At 39.0% G+C, this 15997-nt stretch overlaps 1 protein-coding gene across 1 annotated transcript in view; it reads left to right on the top strand.

Annotated features, from left to right (window-relative positions):
* SYNE2 (spectrin repeat containing nuclear envelope protein 2) overlaps positions 1–15997 on the top strand; it is a 158116-nt gene that overhangs the window by 63593 nt on the left and 78526 nt on the right. The window contains 10 exon segments of the mRNA XM_031066314.1: positions 274–539; positions 1258–1414; positions 3279–3434; positions 6051–6191; positions 6520–6702; positions 7207–7344; positions 8378–8563; positions 9576–9698; positions 11276–11458; positions 15133–15258. Coding sequence (XP_030922174.1) covers positions 274–539; positions 1258–1414; positions 3279–3434; positions 6051–6191; positions 6520–6702; positions 7207–7344; positions 8378–8563; positions 9576–9698; positions 11276–11458; positions 15133–15258 — 1659 coding nt within the window.

Raw genomic sequence — 15997 nt, 5'->3', positions numbered from 1 at the left:
GATCAGGGCAGAACATCATTTCCCACCCTTTCTTGAACCCAGAGTCAGAAAAGGTGGGGATATTTATTCAGTCCTCTGAACCCAGAGCAGCTTTGCACAGGGTTATGTGCTTTGTTAAAGCAGACTCAGAGGTTTTGTCACTCTTCAAAGGTTCAAGTTCTGACTGTGTAATTCCCAGGAGTTAGTCACCCGTGTGAGTAAATGAACAATGTAACTTCAGGTGGTGGAACAAAAAAGCACTTGATCTCATGCTCTGCCATGGTGTTTACCTAGCTGGAACGAGAAACAATCATTCTGGATAAGCTCCAGGAAGAACAGCCAGAAAGCCTGAAAGAGAAGGAAAAGGCCACCAGAGAGGAGCTGGTGGAGTTACTCGATTTTGTGAACTCATTTGAAGAAAACATCAACCAGCAACAGCTCCTCTTACTCTTGCTTCTTCACCGGATAAGAAACATCCTGAATGCCCCTGAAAATGCTGAGGGGGAAGCTGCCCTCCCTGCCTTGGCTGAGATAAAGGCAATGCAGGAGCGCTGTAAAAAGTAAGTGGTGTGAAATTTCTGTTGAAGGTATGAGATAAGCACAGGATTTTACTGGATAGCAAAGAATATATGAAAGCTGGAATGCAGTTAAAATGACAATAAATGCTCTCCTGGGTCAGACCAATGCTCCATCTCACCCTTCTGCTGTGTCCAGTATTGGGGGATATTATTTAGGGAGAAGACCTGAGCCTGGCCATATCCTTTGTGTGCTGCAATTTCTTTTCAAATGCAGTAGGAATCAAGGAACAACAGTCAGTTTTAGAGGTTCCAAGTGCTTGTGAATTTTAAAATTTTTCTGCTTTTAGGAAAATCAGACCTTGTGCTTTTTGCAACAATGCAGCTTTCATCTGAGTGCCACTGTCTAAAATTCCCCACAATGTTTTTTTTTACAAATCTGATGATTGTATTCACCCTTCTCTGGGTTTGCTTTTGTGAGCAACATCTGCTCTGCCAGCATCTTCAGACTGAGAACCTGGCCTCTGCTATTTAAATATGCCTGCTCTCTGGTTTGCTTTACCAAATAGCACTATCTGAGGACTCACTTTAAAGAAACTGAGATAAAGTGACATAAAACTCATAGATTTAATAGCAGAAAAACCTCCTAAATTACAGACAAATGTGATTCTGGATATATACCTACATAATATCTGTATTAAGTGTGCTCTTTGCTCCTACTTAGAGTCTAAAACAATGTATTCTTTCTGGTCATCTTGCATAGGTTGTACAAAAAAGCTCAAGACCATAAAGATTCTGTGAAAGCTGAGATTCAAGAGAGGAACAAGGTCACTGAAGAAATAAGTGCTGTAACAAATGCATTACAAAATGCTGCATCTGTGTTACTGCAGGATGCTGATGGAAAGGCAGAACAGCTGGAGGTTGGTAACAGCTCTAAATTCATGAGCCAGCATTGCTGTGGTGGGACCTTGGATTTGTCAAAATTGGCTGGTTTTCTGTATAAAATTATTTAGAATTAGAATTTAGAGTTGTGTCTGCTTTTTTACTGAGTTAATTGTGTCCAGAAGGAAATTTTCCTACTGCAGGGGCTTTATGGCCGCTCTTTTCCCTCACATCCAAACTTTGCTACTCCAAGCACCTAAAACTCACCCAAAAGTGAGTTAAGACCTTGTACCTGTTTCTGACAGCAATGGAACAAGTAAATGCTAGCAGCAGTCCCATCAAATGATCTCTTTTTAGCAGGATGTCGCAGCAGGCCTGTTCCTTTTGAGAAGATTGAGCTGAAAGGATTGAAGAATTCATTAATTTTTCATAGTCCAGACACCAGTGAGCCAAAATCTGCAGGGCAATTTCGTCCCTTACTTCCAAAGAAAATCTAGTTCCTATGAAATTCATAGCATTAGTCAGGACTCCACTGCACCTATTGAGTGGAAATATCCATTTCATTTTGAGATGACAAACCTGATTTAGCTTGGCAAAAGTTTTAAATTCACCCACACAGATGAAAAGGGAGAAGTGTTATTGTCTCTTCCCTTAGGAAAAAAAAATTGGGACAGTTTTGATAGGTATCTGCTTTCCAGCTAAATAATCTGTGAAATGTGAACGTGCAGTAATACACAGAAACCAGTTTGCAGGGACATGCTTTGTTTTGGAGACAAGAGTTGTAACTGATTCTTTTCAGTTCAGGTCAGGGAATCTGTGAACTCCCATAAATTTGGCACAATCTTAATTGGGCCATTTGACAACAGCAGCTTTCTCCCTGAGACAGTGAGGCACACAGCTGTTTCATGGTTTTGAGGGTTTGGGTTTTTTAATATCAGACCCAGTTGTTATGGGGTGACAGGAAATTAATCAATCTCAGTGACGTATTTCTTCTGTCTGTTGCATTTGTATGAAGGAAAAGATTCCAAGTGTAGACTATGAATTAGTGGATTACCATTACTCCTGATTGAAAAAGCAAAGGCAGTTAATTTTAGTGTCTTTCATTGCCTGGTAGGAGGTTTGGATAATTTTTCCCAATAACTTGAGTTGACGTTTGAGTTTCTCAAACAGCTGAGCATGAGGGAAAGGAACCATAAAGCCAGCAAACAGAACATTCCAACTTGAAACTCTAGAAAACCTTCCAAACAAACGAATTTCTTCATTCTTCCTCCAGGAGGACTTAGCTTGGATTTTATTTCTAGGCCACAGGCTGTAGACAGTTGTTCAAGTTTCTTTTATCTCATAAAACCTACATTCTTTGTGCAGAACTGGAAACTACTGTTTTGAGAGGAGCCTGCTGTGCTGCTCTGCATAATTGCCTGAAAGCAGACACTTCAGCCTGAAACCTGTTGCTTTTTGTGGCCTTTGTGTTGTTTATAATAATGAAGGGATGGACGTTGCCTATTAGACTTTTTGAAAGGGAAAAATGCACTTTTGACAAAAGGGAAAGCACAAAGGTTAACATTTAATCATAGGAGCTCTTCAGATGGTCCCTTTGCTGTGGCTGTCAATGAACATCAGTGCGTCACTTCCCCAGCATGGAGCAGTATCGGGTTTAATTAATTCTTACAGATTGAAAAGCATCATTTGATTAAATGAGTCAGTATTGCTTAGAGTTTACCTGCTTGCAGAGGTAATCAAATCAGGTTTGATATCTCAAACCCAATTTTTCCAAACCATAATCATGGTAGGAAATACAAAACATATTACATATGTGTGTGTATACACATATATATGTACATATACACAGATGCACTCAGTAAAAACTGGGTAAAACTGCTGAAGTTACTCCTAATTTTATAGGAGCTTCAGAGTGTGATTGGCAGAGAGAGAGAAGCTCTGGAGGATATCATGGAGAAACTTCGGATCAAGTACTCTGAAATGTACACAATAGTCCCTGCAGAGATCGAAACACAGCTGGAGGACTGCAAGAAAGTATTGCACGACCTGGAAGAGAAGGTAACTGTTGATGTGGTTTTCATATTCATCTATTTGCAATGTATAAATCATTCCTCATGTTGAGGTCTCTTCTTAGAATAATCTTATGGTAAGCAACATCAATATAATTTTTTTTTTATTAAAAATGGACATGACAGAATCTTTAGCAATGACTTTTAATATTGTATGGATGTTGTCTTCTGTCCAATCTGATTCTTAAACTGGGAACTAGCAATCAAAAGTCGATTGCAAAGTTTGCGTAGCTTAAATGAGGAAATATTTTCAGAACTAGGTTAAAAAAGGACTTTGAAACAGGATTTTTTTTTAAAAGGCAATTTGCACATGTGGTAGGGTATCATGACATGGTTCTTTTTACCACCTCTGAGAATATGATCACCTTCCTTTAAAATCAAGGAATTTAAATAACTGAATCCCATTGCATCAGGCTTTTGCAATATATTCTATCTGCAAGGGATATAAGGAGTTAGCAGAAAGCAAAATTAAGCAAAATACTCTCAGTTTGGGGTCAAATTTTTAGCCTGATACAATTACCATCATTGTTACTTACTCATTGGTGTTATTTTAAAAATGAAAAAACCCTTTCAGTTCTCATATTTCAGAAATAATAATGTTCAATCCTAATTTTTAAGGTTAAATCTCAGTTAATTTGATATGATTTGAAAGTTTAATAAAACACTTTTGAAATCCAGTTACTTTTTAGTGTCTATTAAATTACTCATTTTGTCTTACGTAAAATATTAAGCAGCATATTGACTAAAGCTTATGAGTTCTAATTTGGTTAACTTTATGGTTTCTGTTTCAAAATGAGGCTAGACTTTTCAGAACCAACAACTGGGAGGAAAGAAGAGAAGGAAAGTAAAACAGTATTTATGCTTTGGGGTTTTTTTGTTGTTTACTGTTTCATTTACCAAGATATAAAAGGTTATCCCAAAGCACACATTACCTGTTGAAGTGAAAGAACTCGTTCTGGAAGCTAGATAATGTTTGCTTTTCATATTTAGGTATTGGAAAACATTATAAACTACCTTGGAATTTTTCAAAATGTATTTAGGAAACAAAAAAAATCATGGTGGAACTGGAGGTCAGTTCAGTAACATATTAGGAGATACCAGCGTGTGTTAAATTGAGTTTTCATATTTTAATGTCATTCTGCTTTCTTCTAAATCTGCAAACCAAAAAATGAAAATAAATTGTATATTTGATGCCATAAATAATAAATTTTATGTCAGTAAGAAGTATTGAAATAAAGCCCTGCTTTGCTGATAACCAGAGCATTGACAGATGGAGTGTTTTTATCCTGAAGAAATAGATGAAGTCAGAGCTTGATCTGTTTACTCATTTTCAGCTGTGTCACATCACTCATACATGATTCTCTCTTGTTTTGGAAGCTGGCACTAAAACTACAGACAATTTTCCATGTTTGATATATTCCAGGATAGTGGTAATGGTCAAGTGTTCAGTGATTACAGCCTGAATTCCTTTTTGCAAAAAGTCTTAGGCACTAAGTGCAGACTGATTTCACAGGTTTTGTGGTTTAAGCAGGAATATTTAAGAGGAGCCCTCTAGTTCCTTCTGTATATAGTTATTTTGACTAATGAAATTTTATCAATACAACATTGTACTCTGCATACTTTTTAGAGAGGTTGTGTTGGAACCTATAAATGATCTTGATAAAATTAAGAAATGCGTGGATAATGTATTAACTAAAAATGGTCTTATTTCCTCATTCCACAACAAGGATTTCAGTACTAGGAGCTTCAAACTAAAATAACTATTAAATAAAAAATCTCTGGCATCAAGGCAGCATGAAACTGTTCAGTGTGCATTTCCCCATAAATCCTAGGGCTGCAGCACACAAAGAATTTACCACAATTTAATGATTTCCTGGTGCTTGGCTGACCCTGGCAGCTAGCAGGGTTTAGTGAGAAAAGATGTCACTTTTGGGCAAGATGAAGGACTTTTCTCACTCCCTGCACTTCATCTAGTCCCTAGTAACCTGGTAGCTTATGCTGTGCTGCTCAGTCCTGTGCTCAGGCAATTACTCAACTGCAGCTTTGAGAGTTTTTCTCTTTCCACAGAAAATCAGGCCCTCCAGTGCACCAATTTTTCATTTCTGTGGAGTCCTGCAGAGTGAAATTAAGTTCCTCAGACCTTTCTATTTTGGTGATAAATCTCCAAGTTCATATTGAGAAATTGGCTGTGCATAGATGCACTTGGATATTCCCTTATTTGTTACATGGAAGTCACAGCTGTCAGCTGAGACATGAAGGTGTCATTCTGGCTTTCTTACAGCACAAATCCAAATGTGACCCTTCCCACCATGCAGCATGAGCAGCCTCTGTCAGAGATGAGAGCAGGGTGAAGCAAAGCACCCAGGGAGCTGCAGTGCTTCTTTCCTCAGGGACTGCTTTTCTGAGCCAGGCATTTCTTAATGAGAACAAATTAGTGAACAACATGTAGATGTTGAACCTGCTTATGTTAATGCTTCTCTCTGCAAGTGTTTTTAACTGACTTGTCAAGAGAGACAAAAAGAATTGGAATATTTTTGGTAAGGTGGTGCACAGAAACAAGCAGATCTTTGTAATCTCCCCCGTTGTTTTCTCTTTGCTCTGTCAGGTTAGCTCTGAAATCCTGCAGAACTCTCCTCAGTATGTGCTGAAAAGAAAAGCAGAAACTATTAACAATGGCCTTCAAGCTATTGAAAAGATGTTACAACAGAAGAGTGAAAACATTGCAAAAGCCAAAGAAGTTCAGAAGGTAATCTTGCCAAAAAATAATCTGTGGGTGTTAAAAGATTTTTGATTGTTTTTACAGAGCCTAGTTTGGCATAAAGTGGTCTTCCATTCATTTTATGTCTGTAAAAGGAGAAGTACAAGCAAGCATTTAACTGGTGAATATTTATCAATTCTTTCTCACAGGAAAATCCATGTTTTTTTCAACTGTGAATCACACCAGTAGATGCAAAGTGTTCTCATCATGTCAGTTCTGAAACCTTTGCAATTCATGTCCCACATGCAGAACAAATAATGCTGCTGTTATCTTTGAGCCTGACATTCTATTTCATTTCCCTTCTCTCCACATGCAGCAAATCTGGGATATGCTGGACCTGTGGCATTACAAGCTCAATGAGCTGGATGCAGAAGTGCAGGACATAGTGGAGCAGAATTCCTGCCATGCCCAGGAGCTGATGGACATCCTGGTGGCCCCCCTGCAGCAGTACCAGCAGGTCTCCCAGCGTGCTGAGCGCAGAACTGCCATTCTCAACAAGGTACCTGCAAGTGGAACAGCTTTTAAAAATCCAATCCTATCAAAAAACAGGCTGAGGGCTTTGCATGAAGCATCATCAGAGGCTGTCAAATGAGTGGAGTCACCAGCCTGCTGTGGCAAGGCTGATTGTAGCTGGTGTTTCTGGAGTGGCTAGCCCAAAGGACTGGCTCAAGCCATGATTGAGGGGTTTTTATGGGGAATTCTTGCCCCTGGGTGGCTGTCTCACTCTGCTAATGGGCTGTCAGTTAAGGTGCCATTGCCGTATAAATTGTGACAATGCCTCCATGAAATGTAAACATGCAAGCACCAAAATTACTTTGGTGAGAGGGGATAGCCTGAAATCATGAAACTGTTTCAGAAAAATGGTTTTTATTTCACCATGCTAATTTAACTGACCATGATGCAAATGCATCCTATTTTCTTTTAGTCTTGTTCATAGATGTATTTATCTTATACAATGAAACAATTGATGTGTGACTGGCTGTAAAATTCTGTCATTTCCTAGGCCACCAACAAGATGGAAGAATATGAGGAGCACTTGAAGGATGTGAAAGATTGGATAGAAAGCACCAACAGTTTGCTAAGAGCTGATGCTCAGCACGACTCTGCAAAAAGCTTACACAAGCATACTGATGAGCTCCAGGTAAGAGTTGATGCAGATAAATGCTCCTGTTGGCACTTGTTCTGTACAGATGCAGTTTTCTATTCTTAATTGTTATTGACATAAGTAATTTACCATTTTCAGTAAATCCTTTAAGAGAAAAATAGTTATTTTTGAGACTCATGAAATACAGATGATTTTTTGTGGACGCTCCTATCTTGTGCAAGTGCTGAACTGTTGTACAAGTTCCAGAAATGTGTGATTGTCTTCTGTAACTCTGCTGAGTGGCTAGGGTTAGTTTTTACTGTCTGCTTATATAGGATTCTTTCTATATTGTATGTGAGCCAAAAAGACAGAGTGCTGGTTTATTGATGTCTGTGTGTAAGATGGAAACTTTGAAGTGAGTTGTGGTTTGGAAGGCTGTGCTCACTGTTTCTTGAAGGTAATTCTGATTGGTAATTTCAAAAGTTGAATGTTTGTAATATTACAGGGAAGATCAGGGCCAGTGCCAAAACCAATTCTGGCAATTTTGTACTTAAAATTTTCTGTGCATCCACTCCTTGGCTTAGACCAAGTGAGAAAGCTGCTGTTCTAAACATAGATTTTTGTAGTAAGACTAGTAAGAATTCTTGACAGGAAGTAGCTGCCCATTCTTGGCTGATATGTTACAAAAGCACGCAGCCACAATGGGGACAATGTGATTTCCAAAAGCCATGAATGTTTTTTGTGGCAAAAGCTTATTGTCTCCTGTGCTTGTGAAATGGAATGTTTTGTTTGTCCTGGGCTGTGAAAGCAGTGGGTTTGGAATTGCACCCTGGGCTTGCATTAGAGTGGAAACATGCATTCAGTCCTTTCCTTCACACACCACCCAGATAAAAGGATCATTTCTTGCAGCCCTCACTGCTCTTCATGACAGTGTTCACTGCAGTTCATCCAGTTCATTGCAGGGAAAGAGACTTCACATCACACACAACTGGCCTGATACTTTCTACAGCATTTTGTTCCTTCTAATCCTTACCTCTATAACCACTGTTCAGCAGTGATGTATCAAACTTAACTCCTGTTTTGTCTCCAGATGGCTTTGGAAGACTCAGAGCAAAAGCAAAATCTTCTGCATGGTATCTGCATGGAGCTGGAGGAGCTGTCACCAGTCTTTGAAACTGACAGTGTAATGCAACAGCTGAATGAAATAGATGTTCAAGTAGCAGCTTTACAGCATGAGATTGCAGAGATTCTTCCACAAATCCTGCATGTGGCTGATGTAAGTCTGGGTGACCCAAAAGTGCCTTTTTATCAGAGCTTCATCATATGTTAGGAAATGCAGATTATATCACCTGCATGGAAAACAGGGTGTAGTGCTGGTTGTGGTAGGTGTGCCAAGCAAGGAAATTAATTTTTTGTAAACAAACCATCAGAAGGCATTTGGTAACTAATTAAGCTGTAAAGTTTAGGATTAGCACAGGAGGTAGGAGGAAATCCTGGGATGGGAGCCTGGGTTGGTTCAGCCCAGAGAAGCTTGGGAGTGAGAGGTTGATATTGCTGCTGTTTGCTGCTACATGATGGGAGATGACAGGCAGGATTGGGCCAGGCTCTTCTTGGAGTGTTCAGGAAAAAGATGAGCAGTAACAGACCCCAAGTGTAACAAAGGAAATTACATCTATGTACTAGGAAGGATTTGATTTTTTTTTTGTAGTGAAGTTGGTCAAACACTAGATCAGGGGCACCAAGCAGGGGTAATATTCCCACCTCAAGAGATACCAAATCTCAACAGGATCAGACCCTGAGTGCCCTGGTTTGATGATGGGTAGCAGAGGCCTTTCAAGGTCCCTTCCAGCCTCATCTGCTCTGTGACTGTCTCTGTGAGAGTTCACAAACTGCTGTCTGTGGGTTCATTTCCCATCTGACATAAGTCTCTTCCTACTGGAAGCTGCACCAGTGTATTTATAGCTCTTTCCTATTCTGGTAACTATCACCACTGGAAAAATGTCTTCTCACTACTGGTAATTCCTAATGTGAATTTTTAAGGATTTTTCAGTTCTGTATTCAGGGTTTAAAACAGAACAGATGATCTTGAATACTTAATTCCTTTAGAAGTTATGACTAAAAGTAATTTATAACAACTAGCCTTTTGATTGATAGCATCCATTAACAGCCTGCATATGCTGCACTCATTTTTCAGTATTTTTTTTTTTAATTTTAGTGAAAGACAGAAATGCAAGTTGACTTTGGTGTTTGGGCTATCTACAAATATTCTCTTTGTTCCCAAAATCTAGGAGCTGGATGCCATTGAATCTCATGTGAAAGTGTTTGAGAAGGACGTTGCAGAAATGAAGACAATCCTGTCATCAGAAGATCTGTTAGAATTTTCTCCTAAAGACCAACTTAAACATGGACAGGTCTGTGAAAACTCCTATCTAGGCTTTTTTTCCTGATCAATGTAAACCCTGAGGTGAGACTGCTGAGAGACTCAGGCGTGCCTGCCACATTTGAGGATATCCATTTTTTTGGGAAGTTTGTGGCCTGATTTTCAAGAGACACTTGCTGCACACCGCTCCACTTGGCACCAAATGGAAATCCGAAGTTAGAAAATTAGGCTTTGTTTTTCCAAAAATGGAGGCAAAATTTAGCAGATGATTCTTTTAATTCACACCAGTCCACAGTGTTATCTGCCTAAAATACAAAAAGCATGGGTTCAGTTTCAGGTGAGGAATAAAAATGTCATCATACCTCTTATAGCAGTGTAACTCTCACAGCAAAGCTGTGCAGCTTGGTTACCCAGAGAAAAACTTTGTAATAACTACGTTACATGGAAAAACTAAAGTAATATTTCTTCTGGAAAGTGATGTTCACCTACTTCCTTAGTGTAAATCAAAGCCTGGATAGTACAAAAAGTTCCTGATACAGTCTGCTTATGAATGAGAGAATAAGCATCTCTATTTCCACTGGGGCATTTTAAAATAAAATCTGTTTGAGAAGGAGTTTACCAAAAGTGTTAATAGTTAAAAGTTCTGTAGGTGGTTTGTATTTATATTATTTTTTGGCTTATGAATGAGAGAATAAGCATCTCTGGGGCATTTTAAAATAAAACCTACCTGAGAAGGAGTTTAACAACAGTGTTAGTAATTAAAAGTTCTGTAGCTGGTTTGTATTTATATTATTTTTTTTCTTCTGGAGTTCCCTGCTGAATGAGGTCCCAGTAGGATTTCATATTTCTTAAGGAGAACCAAGGAGTTTTGAGCTGCTATTGCCATTTTGTCTTCTGTAAATTGATCACTGTGTCTTACATAAAACATGTATTGTGCTATGAAACTGCACATTTCTGTTCATCCCAGACTGATCAAGGTGGTTGTAAACTGTGCATTCACTCCAAATATTGTGATAGGAAATGCTGTCCTTGACAGTAGAGCCATCTTCAGAGGTTTTTGCTGACTTCTATCTTGATTCATTGTCTCACCTCTGTTGATAAGACTGTTTTTAGGACCATCATAAAATGACTGGTTGGCTGGACAAAAGGCAAAAACCGGAATTTGCCTAGAGAGACATCAAAGAATTTGCACCACTTTAACTGTCTTCAGTGCCAGTGATGTTCTGCTTTGAAATGAGCTGCTTAGTAAATAGCAACTGATCTGAATGTGAGCCTTTTTTGTCACTGTGCAAACTTTGTATATACAGAAAAAACAGAATTGTAAATGTAACTTATATCTTTGTCTTGCTTGAGACAACCTCAATGTGGATTTGCATTTATTTGTTCCAAGTACAAGAATCACAGAATATTCTCAGTTGTGAGGGACTCACAAGGATCATAGAGTCCAGCTCTTAAATGAATGGCCCATATGGGGATTAAATTTTCTTCCTTCTTAAATGGGAAACTCACTAAAGAGAGCTTTTGCTTATCATTAGTGTAGTATAAATTTATGGTGTTGATTTTTCTAACTCTTATATCACATCCATCATCTCTGTTCTATCCTGACAGGTTATACTTGAGCATGTTGGTCCCATGCAGAAAACTATTGTTCATATACAGTCCTATGAAGATGCTCTTCAGCTGCCAGGGCTGAAAATGCAACCTTTCTCAGTCTTCCAAAGAGCAAGACAACTCTTGAGAGAACTGAAGAAATTAGAAAAAATTACTAAGGAACAGAATGAGCTACTGGAGGTAATTGATTTTTTTTTCCTGTGGTCACCTGTACCACCTTTTTTTAAAGTAATTTTGATCTTTAAACACTATTGCTTTTGCAGCCATATAGCTACACCTGCTGTGTCTTCTGTGTAATAGTTTTGGGAATTTTTTTGTTCTGGTTTCTTTTTTTTTTCCCTATTTCATTTGATCCTGCCACAAAGCACACTGAATAGTCTTGACATACATTTCAGATTTCCGATTCAGTCACAGCTGGCAACATACTGTAGAAGGAAGGAAGGCTCAGGTGTTGCACTGGTGATTGAAGTCCAGTGTTAGATGCAGGCACTCACCAACTCCTGAAACTCACCTTGACCATGGAAATTCTGGTTGACAGCCATTAGACAGCAATTACTAACATCAGAAAGTCTTCTACTAATCCAAATCAGGGAGCCAGGAAATGGGACATTCCCTACAGCTGTGTTGTGGTTAATTCACTGTTTTGAGGCAGGCCAGCATGTGATGGGATCTTGCAGCTGCTGCTGGCCAGGCCAGGTTTGGACACAGAAGGGAAACAGCAGCAGGAGAAGGCAATGCTGGCAGGTCAGGGAGGGTTAACTCAGGGCCAGGGAGAGTTGTGGAACAGCCCCAAACCTGAGGGAGTCTCTGTGCAGCACTTCACTGAGCAGAGTGGTTGTGCCAGCTCAGGGAAGTTTTAATTCAGGAGCTGGTCGTGCTCCAGTGCCCAGGCTGGAGGAAGTGTGGAGTTTTGTAGCACAGGTTCCCACGGCAGCGAGGAATTGAAGTTCTCGTGTGACCCATCCATTTCTTGGCAGGATGCTGAGAGCACCTAGAAAAATGTTACATTATCTTTGCTGATTTGGTTTTCCTAAGCTATTAGGGTAAACCAGAATGCTTTAAAACATCTAACTGGGCATTTCAGAGGCCAGGCAGACAAGTGGCAGCTAAAACAGGAATGTTCATTTTTGATTTTCACTTTGAGAAATTAAGAGCAGAACACAAGAGAAAAACTCAAACATGCCACATGACTAGTGGAGTCAGAAAAAAGCAGTGACTGTATTAGATCTGTATAATCCCTACAGTCTCTTTTATTTTTTTAGTCCATATAATTTCTTAGGTCCAAAAAATGGATGTGGTAAAATGTACCTTTTTCAGAGTTACCAGATCAAATAATGGAGAATTTTCAAAACACTTTAAAAGCATCAGAAACAGGGTGCTTTCCATTTATCAATTGTTGTAATGACACTTGTAACTGGTTTTTGTGCAATATTAGGTCAAATTTTAGATTTTTCTCCTTTTTGTAAAGCTGTGACCTTTTTTTGCTCAGCATTTGCCTTTATCTTGTAGACACCCAACAATCTGTAGCTGAGTGAAATTTCTTTGTGAGAAAACAGATTAGAAAAATTGCAGTTCTTGGCAGCTAGTGTATCAAACTGTGCAAAAGAGATTTTCCAGTGCAGTTGAATGGCTTGAAAGCAGCAGTACTACAATACAAATGCAGCACCAGCTAAGATGTAACAAAGGATAAAGCTATTAAACCGTGGCATTTTGAGTGCTGCATTAAAAAGGTGGTGAGAATCCTGCTAGAGAGGAAAGCAAATGGGAGCCAAGCTTCCTGTACAAATATATACATTTTTTCCCCCTGGGGATTAGTCTTTGGATGAGTTTGCCCATATTTTGCTATGGATGAGGCAATGGAATATTGCACCTTTTGTATAATTAAGTTGCATTGTAACACCTGAAACAGTAAGTCAGAAACAAAGCCTGTCATAAACTCCTGCCCCAGAGCATTTTCAGAATCTAAGTGACTTAGTTCTCTGTTGAATGTTGCCCTCTGGTTTTTTTTATGGCCTGTTAAGTTCCACACCTAAATAACGTCATCAGGAAGAAGATTTGGAAGCCACATCTGCTTCTACTGGTTTTCAGTGCAAGAAAGTGGTATTATTTGCATATCTGATGATTTACTGGTCTCATTTTCAGTAAGCTCTTCCAAAACAAATACTTTGTGAGTAGGTAGGCGTTTTCCATGGGTAGGTCTTCGGGAGTTAACATGATATGAAAAGTAAAGAGCAACTGTTAACCAGGAAATAACTCAAAAGAAAGGCAGAACTTGTAGGAAGAAATCCAATCTCACATATATGGCATAATTTGTTATATTGGATAAAGGATAGAATCAAATTTTCTTTTCCCTGAGTAGAAGGCAGAAACGAATTAATTATCTTCAGGTAAGTGACTATATTCACATATTGGTCCATGACAGAAGTTTGGAGTCTGTATACAAAACATTGGAGTCTGTATACAAAATATTCAGACTCTTTAGTTAGTCTAGGAAATTTGAGGTAGGACTCAATTTATTACTAAACAGTCCTATTCATATCAAATTGAAGGAGTAAGAGAATCTTCTTTTAGGAGGTCTTCTTTTACTTTCTCATTAAAGCTGAGCAGAAGACCTATTCCTTTTTCTTTCCTCTCTGATTCTTGCCTGTGGCACTAAGATTGTAGGCCACAAATATCTTCCCATTCAAATTGGTTTTATTTTTTTTTAAGTGAGGAAAATAGTTTCTTCTCTTCTCACTTTTAACACCTGTAAAATAATAATGGTTATTTAGAACCTTATTAACCTGCATTTTCTTGAGAGGGAGTGCTGCTGTGAAGAAGTGACTGAAGAAATGGCACTGTTGCTGTTGATAGGAGAGACTCTTTGCTCTGTGAACACTTTGCAGTGAGATCTTTGACCTGTTGGGTCATTCAGGTGCTGCTGGCAGCACAGGAGGATCAAGCCTGTTGACTTCATTGTTTCTTTATTACCTTTTGCAGGCACCTCAGGAACAGCCCTTTGTTGTTCTTTGGTTGTCAGCCTCTAGGTCCAGAAACACAGAGCCACCAAGTGCTCTGCATATTCAGTGTTTTCACAAGATATTCTGACTTGTAGATGTGACAATTTCCTAATGACCTGAGACATCATGACAGGCTGTGGCTGACAAATATGAGTGTGTGGGGAGATTGCCCATTTCTGCATGGACAGCAGAGCCTGGGGGGGCAATGAGATTTTGCTGTCATTGTCAAGTGACTAAAAGTGAATTTGGCTGTTTCTTACATATAATGTGTTTTCCTATAAGCCATGTAAACAGAAGAAGTTCACATGTTGGGAATGCTTATCATTTTTATTGGAAGTATTCAAATAGGCAGTGTGGTTGGGTTATCCTCTGAGCTGCAGTGTTTGCCTGGTATACAGCACAGTTCATTTTGAGCAGTTTCATTTTTGGTTTTGCAGAACTAGCTGGCAGTAAAGACTTGAGCACCAGTGAAAACCAGTCAGACTTTCTACTTGATGTGAAACCCTTTAATTTCTCTCTTTTTTACAACCTTTTCTAAGTTGTAATGGATGTGGTGAAATCTGCTCCATTTCCATTCAATAGCCAAATTCATAGTTCTGCTCTGGAGCTCCTAGACAGAATATTCCACCATACTTCATCTTGTGGGTAGAGCAGCTTGTTTGTCTTTAGCATGTGAATAATAAACTTAGTGAGGGATGGGGTTGTGCAAAGTTAGCAGAGCAAATACAGATTCTAGTACACAGAACTGCAGGTACAAAGGAGGCTTCAGTACTCTTCAGTTCAACTTTGTTTCCTTACTGACTTGTTTATGTACTCCTTATTTCAAAATTATTTATGGAAATTGCTATTTCACAGGAAACTGTAAAGAAAACAGAAGAATGTGAGCAAGAAATTGAAAAGTTGAAACAACTCCTTAAGAACAATTTGGGTGAAATATCACATGAAGATCAACCAGAGGCTCAGAAGACTCCTTGTCCAGAGGTGGGTTTCATTCCTTCATTCCTTATCCTGCCTAACACTGATCATGATGGTGCAGAGCTCTGAGAAAGAGGGGTGTGCTTCCCTTCTCCACCACAGTCAAGCAGGCAATTGAATGCCATAGTGTGACCATGCAATGAATTACAATTAATATTACTTTGCAAATTGGGTGTATATCTTTCATAGTATACTCCTTCCTGATTTTGGTGTGTCATTTGTGCCTATATCAACTTGGAAGAAAAATTGGATACTGTTTTGATGAAACAATATGCAGCACTGAGAGTTTACTTGTGCTCAGCATCCTGCTAATTTTCCTGAGGTGGCAGCTTGGGATAGTGCCTAAGGAGAGAACCAAGTCCCTCTCTGATGACTGGTCATGCAATGCTACTTTTGGGGATTCTGGTTAGGGTTAGATTCATTAGACTTCTTTCTTTGTCCTCACTGGCCCAGTGTGTTTTCATCACTGGTAAACACGTGTTGCTTTTCTCTCTACAGTCAGCTGTTTCTGTAATGGATGAATTGATGTTTTTAATGCAAAAATAAGATGTGTTTTAAGGATAGCACTGCAGAAGTCAGGAAATTACTAATTAAATGTAATAACTATTTATAAAGTGCCTCTGAAATGCTCAGTTTTTTCCAGTCAGTCACAGTAAAGTTAATACACTTAGATTGTACTTGCCTAATAACTATAATCATTCACTAGGCTCCTAAGTACATAGCTGCTCTGCTGTCAGCTAGTTGG

This window comes from Geospiza fortis, unplaced genomic scaffold (genome assembly GCF_000277835.1).
Source record: "Geospiza fortis unplaced genomic scaffold, GeoFor_1.0 scaffold23, whole genome shotgun sequence".
In the NCBI taxonomy this organism is placed as follows: Eukaryota; Metazoa; Chordata; class Aves; order Passeriformes; family Thraupidae; genus Geospiza; species Geospiza fortis.
The sequence above is the reverse complement of the archived record's forward strand: the minus strand, read 5'-3'. Positions and strand labels throughout refer to the sequence as shown.